Source organism: Myotis brandtii, unplaced genomic scaffold (assembly GCF_000412655.1).
Source record: "Myotis brandtii unplaced genomic scaffold, ASM41265v1 scaffold110, whole genome shotgun sequence".
NCBI classification, from domain to species: Eukaryota; Metazoa; Chordata; class Mammalia; order Chiroptera; family Vespertilionidae; genus Myotis; species Myotis brandtii.
This window is the reverse complement of record NW_005353753.1, coordinates 1,266,959-1,284,789: the sequence shown is the minus strand read 5'-3', so window position 1 is coordinate 1,284,789 and position 17,831 is coordinate 1,266,959. Positions and strand designations below refer to the sequence as shown.

At 35.6% G+C, this 17,831-nt stretch overlaps 1 protein-coding gene across 1 annotated transcript in view; it reads right to left on the bottom strand.

Moving 5' to 3' along the window:
- The window catches only part of NDFIP2 (Nedd4 family interacting protein 2), a 55,998-nt gene that overhangs the window by 26,068 nt on the left and 12,099 nt on the right, over positions 1–17,831 (bottom strand). The window contains exons 2-4 of the mRNA XM_005857305.2: positions 16,875–17,040; positions 14,295–14,428; positions 7,540–7,633 (exon numbers count right to left, since the gene is read on the bottom strand). Coding sequence (XP_005857367.1) covers positions 7,540–7,633; positions 14,295–14,428; positions 16,875–17,040 — 394 coding nt within the window. The remainder of the gene's footprint in view (positions 1–7,539; positions 7,634–14,294; positions 14,429–16,874; positions 17,041–17,831) is intronic.

The window sequence follows — 17,831 nt, the reverse complement described above, 5'->3', positions numbered from 1 at the left end:
GATACAATGTTGCGGTCCGAGCCCGGCTGAATGGAAGCCGGTTTCTGGGTTTTGTTTAGCTTCTTATTTGCAACATAGTACATAGTTGCTTAGAGTTGCAGCTGAGAGGCCAGCAAGTGAGGCGGGGAACGTTGGAGTCCGCAGCAAGCAAGCCTCATGCTCGCTTCAGTGCCTGGCTGCCGGCCGCCATCTTGGCTGACCGTTAATTTGCATATACTCACTGATTAGCCAATGAAAAGGGTAGCGGCCGTATGCTAATTACCATGTTTCTCTTTTATTAGTGTAGATTGCCTACTTTTATGTAAAAAAAAAAGAAGAAATGGTCCCTCCTTTCCCTCTGGATGTTTGGACATAATATCTTGAACAGCTGCTGGGATCTCTTATCAGCCTGAGGATTAAACTCTCACTCCAAGTGGGGGAGAGTGAAGAAAAGCAAAGGAAAGCAGAGCCACAACACTGATACGTCTGTGCCTTCAGACTGCTCATCCATGCTCTTCTTGTCTTGTGGGATAATCTCCTAACCATTTAAAACAACTGAGTAGCGGTTTTCTATTACTTGTAGCCAAAACCATTCTGACATAGGTGAATCCATTTTGAAATAAAGGACCCATATTTGAGTCTCGGTGTACTCACTTACTAGATATGTGACCTTAGACTCACTGCTGACCTCTGTGAGCCACAGTTCTTTGATCTGTAAGTACCTACTTCACAAGGCTGATAAAAGGATTAAGTAACATAATGAATGTAAGGAGCTTAGCACAGTACAGAACCTCGAACATGTTAGCTGCTGAAGTGTTAGCTATCATTACTAGCCATATAAAATATCTTCACCTTACAGAGTGGGTCCTCTTTTCTGTAGAAAAAAATTTCAGGAGACACTATTGGAAATAAAGATTATTTAACTTTCTACTTTTTTTAAACCTAGATATCGATCAGTATTTTGCTATCCTCCATATCTGTGCTATCCAATGCCACCAACCACACTGCTTCTTACTTATGCCCCAGGAACATATCCTCCTCTATAAAAGAGGTTATTTAAATTTAAATTAAAACTAAATAGAATTAAAAATTTAGTTCTTCCATTGCAATCGCCACATTGCAAGTGCTCAAGAGTCACATGTGACTTACAGCTACCATATTGTCAGCTGATATATAGAATATTTCATTTCCACTATCACAGAATATTCTATTAGGCATAACTGCTCTATACCTAATTGGCTAATATCTGTGGTAGCTGTAGGGGAAAACAAAAAATACTTAACCAATCAAAAATAATTTTATATCTATTTAAAATAAAGAATTTATACCAATGAGTAGCAGCAGAGATTCCCAACTCTATTGCCTACATATGCCACATATGTGTTAGTGACAGGCTGATATATTTCTCTCCTCAGGCCTCAGGGCAGACGGGTGAGGGCTAGGGCAGAGGACAGACTGCTACGAGTCTTGACCACCTTCTTCCTTTATCCCAGTATGCTGTAAATATGCTATCATTTTATAAGCATGCCATGTTGTTAAAACATAGGACGCATTGATGGAGAAAATCCAAAACAGCAAAATATTTCAAAAGTATATTTTTACATTTGCATATACAGTATATTCAAATACTGTCCAATTAGCTTCTTCAAATCAGACTTACCAATATCTATTATACATATTGCACCCTCACTAGGAATAAAATCCAAAAGAACAAAATAGTATTTACGAAACCATCATGTTTTCTTTTTGCTATCTGCCAGTGGTATCGATTCCTACAAACTATGCTCAGATACAATACCTTGTTATGGACTGAACTGTGCCACTTCAAAGAATTTGTAGATTGAAGCCCTAACCCCCAATGTGACTGTATTTAGAGACAGGGGCTTCAGGGCAGTGATTAAGATTAAACAAGGTTATAGGGGTAGAGCCCTAATCTGATAGGGTTGGTGTAGAGAGCTCTTTCACCACATACACGTAGAGGACAGGCCATGTGAGGACACATCAAGAAGACAGCCATCTGCAAGCCAAAATGAGATTCTGCACCGGAAACCAAAATTTCTGGCACCCTGATCTTGAACTTCTAGCCTTCAAAACTCGGAGAAAATTAATTTCCATTTGTAAGACACCCAGTGTGCAATATTTCGTTATGGCAGACCCAACAGACAAATACATAACTTAATCATCTTTAACTGGTTTAAGCACTAGGAAAACAGTGACCACTTGAGCATAGACTGATTCACTTTTATGCCCCTGGGCCTGTAAGATAGGAAGTAAAGCAGGATAGGTCTTTAAGGACAGAATCATTTCTGGATTCAATTCTGGATCCTCTATGGCATGTCAGAGTTGGCAAAAAAGAGAATTTAATAACTGTACACTAAACCATAGACCTGTAAAATCTGCAAAAGAAACAACATATACTAGAGGCAGGAAAACATATTATACATGCCTAGGAAAGAAGACAATACTTTTCCTTCAACTCTACGTCATTCGTGCATGTTCCCCTGGAAACCTAGGGTAAAATAAGGAAGCTTAAAGGGCATACGGCACCTATTCCCCTTATAACAAGGCCCACGGTAAAACCCAAAGAAGCAACAACCTTAGGTAGCCTATATTCCTTAGGTAAGATTTGGGGAAGCAAGCAGCAGGGAAGCAAGGCAATAAACTCAGGAAAGTTGGTAAAGAATGCTTACTGTTGCTCCGATTACACTTCTCCACATTCACCTTCAGCGTGCCCTTCTTTGTAAGAAAGCAAATTAGGCAGGTTTGGACAAGTTAATGACATTTGAAAATCATTTTAAATCATATTACTTATTATAGCTAAAAGGTGAGTTCTCAGGTAAGGATGAGGAAGGAGAACATTATCACCACCTTCACTTAATAGAATGCTATAATTTATGACATTTCATATATTTTCACTCCTTTGTTCTTCACATTAGCTTTTTAAGAAGGGCAAGGTCAAGTTAATTCCACTGTACAGAAAGACAAATTGAGACTCAGAACAATTAAGCTGCACATAAAGTCATAAAGCAAGTAAGTGGTATAGCCAGGATTGAAACATCCAAGTCTTTTACCTATATTCTATTTCTTTTTACCATCTATACCTCCCACCTACCCAAAAAGGTTATCAGGATAACCTAGAAAGTAATTTTGTATGCTACAGTTTATCCATTAAAAGTTTAGGAAGACTATACTTTTAATTTTCAGTAGCCATAAGATATTTATTAATTAAAAAGGGGAAAACAGTAACTTTATAGTGAAGACAGCTGGCAGACATCACCTTAACCTGATGAGAGTATCACCAGTAGTAAGACATATCTAGATCATTCCTTTCTGTTATGATGCACTGAGAAGGGCGCATCATTTCTGTGGTATTTTTGCAAAGAGAGAAAGAGACAAAGGACAGACACACACACACACAACACACACACACACGTGCGCGCGCACGCACACACAACACCTAACTGGTATTCTTCAAAAGAATCAGTCATAAGAAACAAGAGAAAAGATTAAGAAACTCCTCCAAATTAAAGCAGACTTAGGAACATGGCAACTAAAAAAAATGTGTAATCCTGGATTAGATTCTTGATCAGGCAAAGGTCATTAATGAGAAAGTTGGCAAAATTGGAGTAAGATCTGTAAACCAGTTAGTATTTCATTAATATTAATTACCAAATACTGATTATTGAACTGAAGTCATGTAAAATGTTAAGACTTGGAAAAGCTGGATAAAAGTTTGGAACTGCACTATTTTTACAACCTTTTTCCTAGGTTTTAAAGTATTTCAAAATAAAAATTTTAAAATTAAAAAAACTTGATACTTGTTTTGAAAATAAACAAGTGAAAATCATAGATGATAAATATGCATATTTGATAAATATGCAAACATTGAGAACTTATTAATATTTTGATCACGGAAAAATTTCATCACATATAAATACACCAGGTTTCTAAGACAATAGGTTCTCAAAGAATAATCAATTTCACTATACTTAATTTTGAACTACACAGGGATAAATTTCTGTCTTATCTAGGCTCTTTGTTTAAACTATCAGCCATTTAGAAAGACATGATCTAGCAATGTATTAAGATATTGTTTTAGCCCTGAACAGTGTGGCTCAGTTAGTTAGTTGGGTGTCGTCCATGCACCAAAAGGTTTTTGGTTCGATTCCCAGTCAGGACACATGCCTGGGTTGCAGACTCCATCCCTGGTAGGCGGGGTGCAGGAGGCAGCCGATCAATGTCTCGCTCTCACATCGATATTTCTCTCTCCCTCTCCCATGCTCTCTCTAAAAAGTAATAAAAATTATTTTTTAAATAGACATTGTTTTAAGATATTTCCACTAAATTATAGAAAATTAAATTAAAAACTTTTTCTTGTAAATATAACAAATTCAATACAATTTAATACTTCACAAATATTGTGAGTTTTTAAAGATATGATTGCAATGCTTAAATGTTCTCTCTCTGGATTCACTTACAACGTGAAATGTCATCTAAAACCTATTAAAAAACCCACAGTTTTGCATGCACAAAACAAATCATTAATATACTGTTTTTCATATGTGTGGTGCTCAGACAACCCCTTTAATAACTGTAACTTTTATGACTTGTCCATGGAGAGGCTCAAAGGAATTTACTAAGTAATGATGTTCAACATCATTAATTGTTAAGGAAATGCAAATAAAAACCACAATGACATACCACCACACATCTACTGGAATGTCTTTTTTTTTTTTTTTAACATTAACACTAAATGTCAATGAGTATCAGAGCAACAGGAATTCTCATTCCCTGCTGGTGGGAATGCAAAATAGTACAGCCTCTTTGGAAGACAGTTTGGTAATTTCTTACAAGTCAGAATTTACATTGCGAAACACTCTTCTAATTCTTTTTAAAGGTACAATTAACTTAATATTTCTTTAGTTATGTGATCCTCACATCTAAAATGGAAATAATTATTAATATAGCACACTGAAGTGAAGATTCACACATGACACAAAAGGCTCAACCTTAGAAGAAACAATTTCTAGATAGAGCCCAATACATTCTTAAGTAATAGAGTTCAGGTTCATTTCCACAGACTGTCAATTATCACTTCCTTTCTCTCAAAGAGAAAACCTGTTAAATATAAGATCAGAGGCAGTTAGGCGTGTAAAAGGCATTTTGCAGTGACAGTTCAAGGGATTATAGAAGCTAGAACATTATCAGGGATACATATATTTCTTTCTTTACATTTTCAGAACATGAACATGCAATTATCTTATCATATTTAAGGGTAAAACTTTTTATAGGGTTTCATGTGGTAAGAGAAAGAAATGTAGACATTGAAAACAGATAGCAAGAATTAAACCAACAAAAAGTTTTAAATGAAATGTTATAATTGATATTTACTGTAGTTTTACTTGTACAACTTATAGAACCTAAAATGCTTAAGCCACACGAAATAAAATCTATTTCTGAACCTTAGAAATAGACAACAGAACAATTTAGACAACAACTGCTAGATTAAGCATGGAAAATATAGCAAGTTGCAATTTGTAGAACAGCCACTAGGTGGTAGTGAACACAAATAAATCTATGCTCATTAAGGCAAATAAGCTCAAGCTCTGGCCTACAGCCACCAGAAAAAAAAATATAGAAGGAAATAAAGATAAATAATAATTTATAATTTAACTTTATAATATTAGTGCAATATTTGTAGACTATGAAATAGTATAAAAATATAAACTGTAGAAACATAATTCAGTAAAAATTTAAAACAAGTCAGATAATTTCCATTATATACATTAATATAAATACTTGCATTTACATTAATTAATATATCACCAGTGGTCAAAAATAAAGTCAATCAAGTGTCTAGGTTATCATGCATTTACATCACTGTTACATTAGTAAAATGTTTTCAAATCTAAAAAAATAAAAAGAAGATTATGATTTAGTGAACTACAGAAATGGAGAAGTAATAATTAAGCTCTGAGTCAAATAATTAGATAGTGTCAAATAACATTTTTATTCCTAAAAAACAGGTTTTTATACTACACACAGTATGATAAATTTAAATTCTTTCTTTTCTAATTAAGGAATCAAAGTTTACATGACTCATAATCAAAATATGTGGGAAGTGTACTATCAATTTAAAGGACTATTAGCTGAACTAAAACTAAGAAAACAAACAAGGTTCACTAAACTAACATTAAAAAACAGTAGTTATTTGTAGCTAAAGTGGTCATTTCCTTGCATTGTATCTAACATCGTATTTAAATAGAAATTGTTAACTAAAACCATGAGATTTAAATATTGTATTATATTAGCTGGCCTATGTGAATATAATTTAATAAATTTGAAGAGAAAAATATAACTGCCCACCCATTCACCCACCCATTTCTGAGTGATTATCTACTTCTATTCTTCAGAAGATGGGAAGAAAGGAAGCAAGAACCCTGGCTGATGTGGCTCAGTTGGTTGGGCGTCGTCCTGTGCACCAAAAGTTTGCCGGCTCAATTCCCACTCAGGGCACATGCCTGGGTTGCGGGCTTGATCCCTGGTATCGTGGGTGCAGGAGGCAGCCAATCAGTGTTTCACTGTCACATCAATGTTTGTCTCTCTCTCTCTCTACCTCTCTCTCTAAAAGTCAATTTTTTAAAAAAAATCTTTAAAAAAAATAGAGGAGGAGGTCAGTAATTTTTCAGATTCAAAAGTAATTCAATTCATAAACTATGTATTTTCTATTTTTAAAGTTAAATGTGGTACTTTAAGTAAGTAAACTATTTGTGGGTTTATTATCAAAATAAATCATGAATTATATTAGCATTCTATCAAAAAAGGTATAAAAACTTGATCATCTAACTAAGCTGAGGACAGAAATTAACCATATATAGACTACATGAATATCAGGTTTCCAAAACTTATTTTAGCAATTTAAATAGTTTATTGAATTTCATAATCTTATTTACTGTTTACACTGTGCCAATTAGAAACTGAAATAATAAAGACTATAACACAGTTTTCCCACAAGTATCTTAAATTTTCTTTATAAGTTAAATATTAATTTTGCAAGATGTTACAAAATGTAACTTAGGTTTCTGGGCTTCTAGCTACTCACCATTCCTTGAAGATAAGACTTACACTTTCATACTTTTGTGTCTCAAACCACATGGTTCTAGCTGCCCAGAATATTTCTTTTTCTAACTTCTCTTCTGGTTTAAAGACACTCAAATGGAAGTCCTCTGCCTCAAAAGCAGAATTTATAGTTTCATTCTACATGCTCCTACAATATTGAATGGACATGCAGCATTTGTCATATAAAACTATATTTAACTTAAAGATGCTTATATATCTCTATATTGTCAGCATCTAGCATGATGACTACAATACAGTTATCTGATAAGTATTTAATAAATTCTAGGGTTTATACTGTAACATTTGATCACACTTAGCTAGTATCAGGAACAATTTACATTTTAAAAAAGGTAGACACATGCTAACAATATTTGCCTTTCTTCTTAAAAATACATAGCCAATATATGCAAAAAAAAAGTTTGGAAAGGAAAGATCACTTACTGAAAAACGCCAGCATAAAAATCCCATCATTACCCACTCTGAGCTGGTCTGCATCACTAAAGTCATCTCTTGGTGAGCACTCTTCCTCCTGAATCTGTAAAACATGAGACATTAGAACACACTAAAATAATTACAACTTTATTACCTTGGATATAAAGATAAGAATTTAAATAAAATCTAATATTCTCAATTTATTGTATAGACAAAACAGATGAGTACAAACTCTAGCAAGTGTTCATTTTTCGTGGGCACCCTTGAAAAGAGTAATTTCAAAGGTAAACACAAAAAACATAAAAGTTAAATAACACTGAATTAATGAAAATTATATTAAGAAAGATAGATGTGACATTGTTGCATTACTGTCAAGTGGAAAACAGGACCCTTAAACATCAATGGTGGCAATATTTATCAAAAATAAAATTGTACATATCCTTTGACCCAGCAATTCCAGCTCTTCAAATACATTGTACATATACACACATATACTCTCGCTTATAAGAAATGTATTAAAGATAATTCACTTCAGCAACGTTAATAAAAGCACAAGATTAGACACAATATAAATGCCCATCAATAATGGACTATTGTCAGAGATAATTCTCCATGAGTTTCTCATGTTTCTGCATGTCTTCCAGGTAGAGGCACTGCTTGCCTTTCTTCTGTACTATCTTTTCAAGGATCTTTATATATAGTGGGCTGCTCCGAAAGAGAAAGATAGTCTCTCTCTCCAGAGCAAAGGTGTGGGCATGCTTAGTTACCATTAGAAAATACTGGGTTCCCTACATTCAGGGTTCCACACTGTGTGTGGAGGTATCATGTGGCCATCTTTGAGTTGCCCTGTGGGAACGAGAGCTCAAGAAACTGGTGTAAGAAAATGCTAATACTATGGCTAAAACCATTGATGGTAATCAAGTTTTTGTCTCTGACCTGAGCAGTCTCGTGTCTTCTGCCAACATTCCCAAAATTGACAAGCTAATCAGGTAGTTTGCCAAGTATGGTAAAGTCTCAGATGATTCACAATTCTTGACAGATCAATTAAATAAGTTACTGAATATCTGATGAAATTTAAAAAGTAATGTAAAATTTTTAAATAAATAAAAAAGAACAAAAGTTCTTAGTATTCTCTTAACGATCTCTAAAATATTTTAAATAAAAATGTGTATAGTACAATGCCTTTTGTGTAGAAAAATATACTAAGATATTAATGTATTTGCTTGTAAATGTAGAGAACTTCTCTGAAAGTATGTAGAAGACTGTTATCACTGATTGTCTAATATTCAACAAATATTGACGAAATACCCCTTCTACACAAGACTTAGCTTCCTGGTATTGGGGATACATGAGTGTACATAAAACAAAGATGCTTGCCTTTCTGGAGGCTATACTCCAGTAAGGGGAGTTAGACAATAAACAAAGACATAATAAGTAAGTTATTTATATATTATTAAAAGGTGTAAATGCTCTACACAAAAGGAGAAAGGATGGTTTAGGAAATGCTTGAGGTTACAGGTTACAGTATTAAATATGGTGGTCAAAAAGCCTCGTTGAGATGGCACTTGAGCAAAGACTTAAAGGAAAGATAAGAGTTAACTAACTATGTAAATATCTCACAGAAAAGTGTTTCAGACAAAGAGATAAGCAGTGCCTCACAAGGACCTTATAGGATCATACCTGGCATGCTAGAAAATAGCAAGGAAGTAGTTCCTTGCCACTAAGAGAGAAATAGGAAGACATTAGGTCAGTAAGTCCACTGAAGGACTTTATATTTTACTGAGTGAATTGAGTGGTCTTACTGAGTTTTGATCAAATGAGTGGCATGACCTGATATACACATGCATTATCTCCATGTTACAGATAGATAACCTCAGCTGGGTGTTGATGTATCAATTTTGTGTTAGTACACAGAGAGGATCAGAGAAGCTAAGTGACCTGCCCGGGATAACATAATTAGTTACATCAAGACAGGAGTTGAATCCAGGACACTGATCTTCTTTCCATTCAATCATGATAGTCTCACTACATAGGTTGCTTTCATGAAACAAAAAGACTTTTAAAACCATATTTCTTATTATTTGGGCAAAAAAATTCCTTAAACTCTGCATTTATATCCTAGGCTATCCTTTATGGTAAATGTAATGAATGGCAACAATTAAATACATACTAATGAAATTTTATATAATTCCAAGTTAACTTAAGAAATAAATATTCAAGTACAGTATGAGCAAGCCCTGGGGGGAAAACCTGTCAATATCATGGGAAGAATATAAATATTTCAAACTCTTTTGAAACACCAGTCCAGAGATTTTTACATCATTTTTTAATTAATTAATTAATTAATTTATTTATTTATTTAAAAAGAAAGAGGGAGAAAGAGATAGAACATCGATGAGAGAGAATCATTCATTGGCTGCCTCCTGCACACCCCCTACTGGGGATCAAGCCTGCAACCCAGGAATGTGCCCTGACTGGGAATCAAACCATGACCTTCTGGTTTATAGGTCGAAGCTGAGCTACACAGGCTGGGCAGAACATAATTTTTAAAAAGATAGAAGACATATACATGCACAAAGATGTTCCTTACAAGGTTAACACCAGAAAACACATGCATACACATGCACGCACATGCACACACTCACACATACAAGACACACATTTTTAAACAATCTAATTTTCACTTAGATTGAAATGGCTATTAAGATTCTTAGAGAGAAATGGCCACTAAATTATAGTATACTAGAGGCCCGGTGCACAAAATTTGTGCACTGGGGGGGGGGGGAGTCCCGCAGCCCAGCCTGCCCCCTCTCGCAGTCTGGAAGCCCTCAGGGGATGTCCAACTGCCGGCTTAGGCCCACGCCCCCTAAGCTGGCAGTCGGACATCCTTAGCACAGCTATGGAGGCAGGGTTCCGGATTGTCAGAGGGCGCAGGCCAGGTTGAGGGACCCCACTGGTGCACAATTGGGGTCAGAGAGGGACACGGGAGGTTGGCCAGCCAAGGAAGGACTGCGGGAGGGCTCCAGGGCATGTCCTGATAGGCCGGACCCCAGCAGCAAGCTAACCTACCGGTTGAAGTGTCTGACCCCTGGTGGTCAGTGCATGTCACAGCAAGCGGTTGAGAGGCCTTAGCATACATTAGCATACTACGCTTTAATTGGTTGCACGGCCTATCGGATGACCAGACACTTAGCATATTAGGCTTTTATTATATAGGATTGATTCCATGGAATTTTATTCAACCATTAAAATAATAGAAACATTTAAATAGAATGTTTAAAAAATAAAAGATGGTATCTGTGCAATAATTTCAACTATAACTATGTTTAACGCTGATTTATAAATCCTAAAATTGGCAAAAGACACTAAAATATTTTAAAATGAAGAACAACTCTGGTGTTTTCTTCTTAATTTCCCACATTGGCAAATGTAAAGAAAGCATTCATTAACTAACTGTCATTTATTAAGTACCAAATATGTCCCAGATGATAGATAGGTGCTGGAATCATAAATATAAGGTCCTTGTCCTGGATTTGCTCACAATTTATTAAATGCTAGTTTTTATGTCAAAAGACAAGTTACTGACACACAATTTAAAACACGTGCGTGGCCAGCATGGCTCAGTGATTGAGCATCAACCTATGAACTAGGAGGTCATGGTTCAATTCCCAGTCAGGGCATTCCCTCTCATCATTGATGTTTCTATCTCTCTCTCCCTCTCCCTTCTTCTCTGAAATCAATAAAAATATATTTTTTAAAATAAAAAATAGAATACGTTACAAAAAAATCTGAACCCTACCCATGACAGGGTTATAAAATGAGACTAACTGATAAACAAGAACAAGCCATGTTCTAAAAGTTTTATAAAGTGGATTATTTGGAATTCAAATATTTTTCACAGAAATATTAAAAATAAGTTTTTTTCATAAATCTTTTAATTTTTCTTACGATACATGCAACCCTATACATAAGAAATAGAAAATAGTGTTTCCAAGTCTCCTCGCCATTCTCCCAAGAAGAATAGATTCAAGAAACAGGCTTCAGGTCACCCAGCTGAGGTTCATTGACAAGTGAATATACAGACATACCTCATTTTATTGTACTTTGCTTTACTGCATTTCACAAATGTTGAACAGAAGGCAAAATGCTTCACCAACAAAAAGATTACAACTTGCTTTATTGCAATATTTGCTTTATCATGTGGTCTGGAACTGAACTCACATTATCTCCAAGGTATGCCTATACTCAAAACTAATTAGACCTTTAAAAAAAAAATCTGAATCAAGTATAGGAACACATACTAGAGCTCTGACCAGGTTGCTCAGTTAGTTAGAGTGTCGTCCCAATACGTCAAGGTTGTGGGTTCGATCTCCTCTCAGTCAGGGCACACACAATGAATGCATAAATAAGTGGAACAACAAATCGATGTTTGTTTTTCTCTCTTTCCCCCTTCCTCATTCTCTAAAATCACCCTTCCTCTTTCTCTAAAATCAATCCATCCATAAAAAAATAATAATAAAAAGAAATATAATCATATTTTGTAGGAAAAAAGTGATAGAGCACTGGGTTAGAAACTGATGAATTTAAGCCCAAGCAGGTTTTGCTCAGTGGATAGAGCATCGGCCTGCGGACTGAAGGGTCTCGGGTTTGATTCTGGTCAAGGGCACATACCTTGGTTGCAGGCTCCCGACCCTGGTGGGGGGCATGTGGGAGGCAACCAACTGATGTGTCTCTCTCACATCACTGTTTCTCTCTGTCTCTCCCTCTCCCTTCCATTCTCTCTAAAATATCCTCAGTTGAGGATTAAAAAAAAAGAAGAAACTGATGAATTTAAAAGATTATTTATAAACATCTAAGTAAGTCTCCTGAACAATTTTATTTTGCTTTCCATGAAATTTTCCACAACCCTCACAGGTAGAGTTATATTAAAAGCAGTTGAAAACAGAAAACTTCTCTTTATAAACATGTTCCCAATTCAGGCTGGGATCAAATACTTTCTAAAACAGGTGCTGGAAATGATGATAGTGGAAGATTAGAATAGTAAAACTCTGTGGAGTTTTTTCTTCAAAAGGTAAAATCACCTTATGCTTTTCTCAAAGCACAGAGAACAAGACTTAATGCTTCCTACTTTCTGTTTAGAGAAATCCTACTGCATGGAAATTAGGGCAGTAAAGACACAAAGTTCATGACACCCTTTAAGCACATTTGTATTTCCAAGATCTTTAGGGAGACACTTACCTGAGAAAAGGAGTTACTGTCCCTCTACTTCACTGAGAGTGTGTGCATGTATACAAATACATGTACAAACATATATGTACTAAGCAACCTATAGTAGATTTTGATAGAAACTCCACACTTCATAGATCTATCCTCTTTCTTTATGATTCTCCCCTCCCAGTATAAAAAATCTTTATTGACTGAGCTATATTTATGCACCACCTTAATAGAGACTTACTTTCTCCCTAAGAGAGAAAAAGAATAAATATTAAATTTGGGGTTTACTATCTTTACTTATGTGCCCAAAGCTACTTATATTGACATTTAACTCTGTGTGTATTGGGAGGATGGGAGTGGGAGCAGGTATGGAAAGGGTTCTAGCTAATGAAAGAAATCCATCCAATAAAATGCTCATGACCAGAGAATCTACTTGCTGGGCTCTGGCCTAACAGCGGCAAGAGGAAAATGCTATACATAGAAACGCCTCTTTCTCTCTCTTAGTCCTGTACCTAGTTCTAGCTTCACTGGGTGAAGTTACTTTTTTCTGTCTTTTTCCTGAACAAAATGGGATGAATTTAGGGATCTGAAATAACATCCCAAAGTCTGAAGCAAAAAAAGGGCAACAAACCCTAGTCCTACTTGCAGCCAAACTAAAATGTAAATAATTTCTGCCTTTACCTGGCTGTAGAAGATCATACATGTATATCTTTACTGAGACAGCCACTCCTTTTAGCAAAACAAGAAATAACATTTATGTATATCATTGATTATCTCTATTACTAAGATAGGAAGATGAGAGAGAATAGGCAAGTAGAATCATTCAAAATTCTAGGGTGGGATGTGTTAAAAGGACAAAATAAAAGTGAATTTGGGAAAAAAGTGAATTGACAAACATAATTTAAAGGCCTTGTTAGTTATTTCTCTGTGTTTTTTAACCTACCTTGAGTTCATTCATAGTCACTAGAGTTTTCGTTTTTTGGGACTACATTGGAAATGTTAGTTTGAAGGGTTGGAGTAGATATTGAAGAATTTAGACTGATTATGCTAAAATACAAAATATGAGTAGGAAAAAAAGATAATTTGAATACAGTGATGGACCATGGACTGTAAACTATATAAGGAGGGAAATAAGGACATCAACAGTGAAGAGGTTGATGGACTTGAGGTCTAAGTGAAAGAGAACAACAACTAGGGTGAGTCAGAAGGATGGGAGGTTAAGGCCAGTGCATGAGATGCCTAAAATCAAGAATTCAGAAGTGATAATTGTATGGGTAAAGATAAGGTCTAGGATGACCACAACGTAAGATGGGATAAAGGGGAAGATCAAAAGAAACAGAAATAGAAATGAGGAGGTCAAGGAATGAAAAAGGTAAATTTAACTAGGAGAGTACCTATTTCACTAAAAATGACACATATAAGTAGTAGTAAAATATTAAAAATATACACAGGCACAAACACTCAAGTACAGACCACTATTTTTGATATTACTAAATAGACATATCAATTAATAAAAATAATATTCTCAAAAGGAAATAAAACTTTCTTACTCTTTGGGATGTTTCTGCTGCTGCAGCAGCCATTGCAGCAGCTTTTGCCTTCTCAGCTTCATCATACGTAGGAAGAGAGGTAGCAACACTGTATGGAGGTGGCACAGGATAAAACTCATTGTATACTTCTGCATCTGAAGAAAAGGAATTTAAAAAGGATAACCATTAAAAGGAACTATTTTATATAATCTTTATAGCCAAATACATAATTTAATAATTTACAACAGGCAGGCCACTAAGGATTATTATTGCTATTGTAGTTCTATGTTATAAGCTATAAAACACAGAAATTACTACTATAATCATATGTATTTTAGTCCTATATTTATTATAAAGAAAAAGGACTAATAAATATTATCTAAAGGCTCATACACAAAACAAGAACCTTAAGAAAAAGATTTTGAAAAGGAGTGCAAGATAAGAGAAGTAAGCAACAGTGCTATGCTCAAAGAATTAATTTATTTGCCCAAATAATCTCACAGTCAAAACTATGAGAATTAATAATAATAAATGATTTGCTACATAACTCTAATAAGTTTGAGGTAGTTTGGTACACAGCATAGCAATGGTAGTCACAACAAAAGGATTGCAATTTCCACTTTTAGTATCTTCCATCATTCAGAAATAGACATCTTCAGGATTTTCTTCCTTCAAGATTACCATCAAATATATTTTTTTAAAAAAATCTAGGGTAGCAAATTCACTGTACTATATACTCTGGAAACTTGTAAAATAATGAAGAAAAGTTAGCCCATAATAGATTTTAGAAAGCAGTCATTAAATCTTATAGCCAAAGACAAATAAATCTGTGTATCAAACTGAGTGCTGAACAAGCATGTTGATCAAATAACATTATATACAAACTAGAGGCCCAGTGCACGAAATTCATGCACTGGTGGGGGGGGGGGGTCCCTCAGCCTGGCCTGTGCCCTCTCACAGTCCAGGAGGCCCGCAATCAATTGCCCCAAAGAGGTAGGCTCCGCCCACCCGGCCGGGGCTCCACAATGGATTGCTGGCGCAAAGGGAGGCCCCACCCACCCGCCACCTGCCACCGTCTTTGGGGCGACCATGGAGCCCCCAGATTGATCAATCGCCCTGCCAGCCGGTGGCCTGGGCCTCCCTCTGCAGGGCAATCATGTGATCGACCTCGCCCCACAGAGGGAGACCCCAACCACCCACCACAGCCCGCCGGTTGGTGGCCTGGGCCTCCCTCTTTGGAACGATCGTGGAGCCCCCAATTGATTGATCATCCGGCCAGCCAGTGGCCTGGGCCACACTCTGCAGGGCAATCATGGGATGATGGCTGGGCCACCGACCAATCGCATCACATCCGCCATGGCTGGCCTGGCACCAATGAGTGTCATAGCGTGGTCATCCGGAAGATCGTCCGGAAGGTCATTCAGCTGTCTGGTCTAATTAGCATATTACGCTTTTATTATTATAGATAGAAGAAGTAAGCCTTTATTAATTTAACCAGTGAGAACATCTTTATAGAGATGATTTTCACTAACTACATAAAAAAAGTAAATAAATTTGATGTAAAAAATACCAGTCTTTTTACACATCCTATACGGTCTAAATAAAATTTGGACAAGCAAAAATGATAATCAGAGAAAGCTAGATGACACTAATTATAGAACATGAGAGATAAGAAAGATGAAATACTCAATGAAAGATTTTTTACATTAAAATGTTTTTCAACAACTGATTTTTTAAATGTTTCATAAAGAATATATAAAATACTTCGGTTATTTATAACAGTATACAAAGTCATAATTAAAACACTATAATAATTAAATTAGTGTGGCTGGGAAAAAGCAAACTGTGGCCAGAGAAATAGATGAGGGTAGTTCTTTAGAATGACCTGAAAGGATAGATGAACAGTAGCAAGCAGGAGTCACTGCCTTATGTCTAAGAATTATTACCATGTGTATGGAATAACATTATGTACACCCTAACCTCTGTTAACACATTCCACATTCTCACTCACACTCATCATTAATAACACCTTGTTTTATGACTATGTAAATATATACACACACGTGGATATATATGCATGTGTGTATATATGTTTGTTCATTTCTTCTAAAAGTCACATACTAGTCCATTGGGAATAGATCCTAGTTAAGCATAAAAAAGTTTAAATAGCTACATTTTTCAATTAAATTTTAAAAAGAAAAATATGAGGTAAGTAATGTATGAAGAAAATATTTTACAAACTATCCTTGGGAAAACAGTTTTTTTTTAAATCATAAAACCAAAAAAGTAACCATACTGGTAAAAAACAAATGAATAAAAAACATGAGCTACTAAAAACATTAGTTGTTTCATAATAAAAATAATAATACTGCTCATCTGGTGTGGCTCAGTGGTTGAGTGTTGACCTATGAACCAGGAGGTCACGGTTCGATTCCAGGTCAGGGCCGGGTTGCGGGCTTGATCCCCAGTAGGAGGTGTGTAGGAGGCAACTGATCAATGAGTCTCTGATCATTGATGTTTCTATCTCTCTTTCCCTCTCCCTTCCTCTCTGAAATCAATAAAAATATATTTAAAACAAACAAACAAAAAACACAACAATACCTGAAGTTGTAGGTACTTCCACAGTAATACTGCTATAAGGTGGAGGAGAAGAGTCAGTTTCAAATACTAATGCTGAAGGAGCAGTCTGCACAATCTGTGGTGCTGGGTTTGAAGTTGATGGCTGCTCTATAGCAGATGATTCTGAATTATCCTCTTCATTGTAAAGCTAAGAAAACAAAGAAAAGAAGACATATTAAAGTGATTCTTATTAAATTTATGTTAATTTTTAAAGATCATTTCAGGCATAGGGTCACTTTTTAGCTATAAAGAAAGTAAAATAGTATTTAAAAAGATGAACAAACATTTTAAGAGACCTAATCAGTCTCTAACAGCTTTAGAATTATAGTTTCTTTACAATAAAGATGAGGTTCAAACTGTTAAGAATTTATGAAGAGAAAACAGTCTGACTACAGATTCAGATTAATTCAGTCCCACAGTAAACACTGTCTACCATGTATCAATCACTGCACATTACAAAGGAAAGGAAAGCTTCTAAAGATACAACCACAATACTAAGTAGGCACTAAATGACCACTCTCCAGACTAGCAGCACTCTCCTCAGTGTCACAAAACATCTCCCATGTTTCCCATTACAGGGTACCCAGGAGAATCCTAATTTAGTCATCTATAATCATACTTCTAAGAGAAAAAAAATGTTAGATGAGCAAGTAAAAGCAAATAACAGTACAGATATACACTAAGCAAAATCAACTAAAACAAGTAACAGTGAAGGTGTCAAAAAAGAGTAAACCACTTTCATAAAATAAAACAGGCATATTTCTGCTAGTAAAAACCTTTCTTGTTAGTATGAGAGAATAGCATATTTCATGGTATTCCACAGACAGCACCATGAGTTCTAGATGCCCCCATCACCTGAACAAATTTGCAAAAAAAAAAAAATGTTTACCCCGCCCTTCAGGTGTGCGCGAGGCGGGGCCGAGGGAGGAGGGGAGGCGC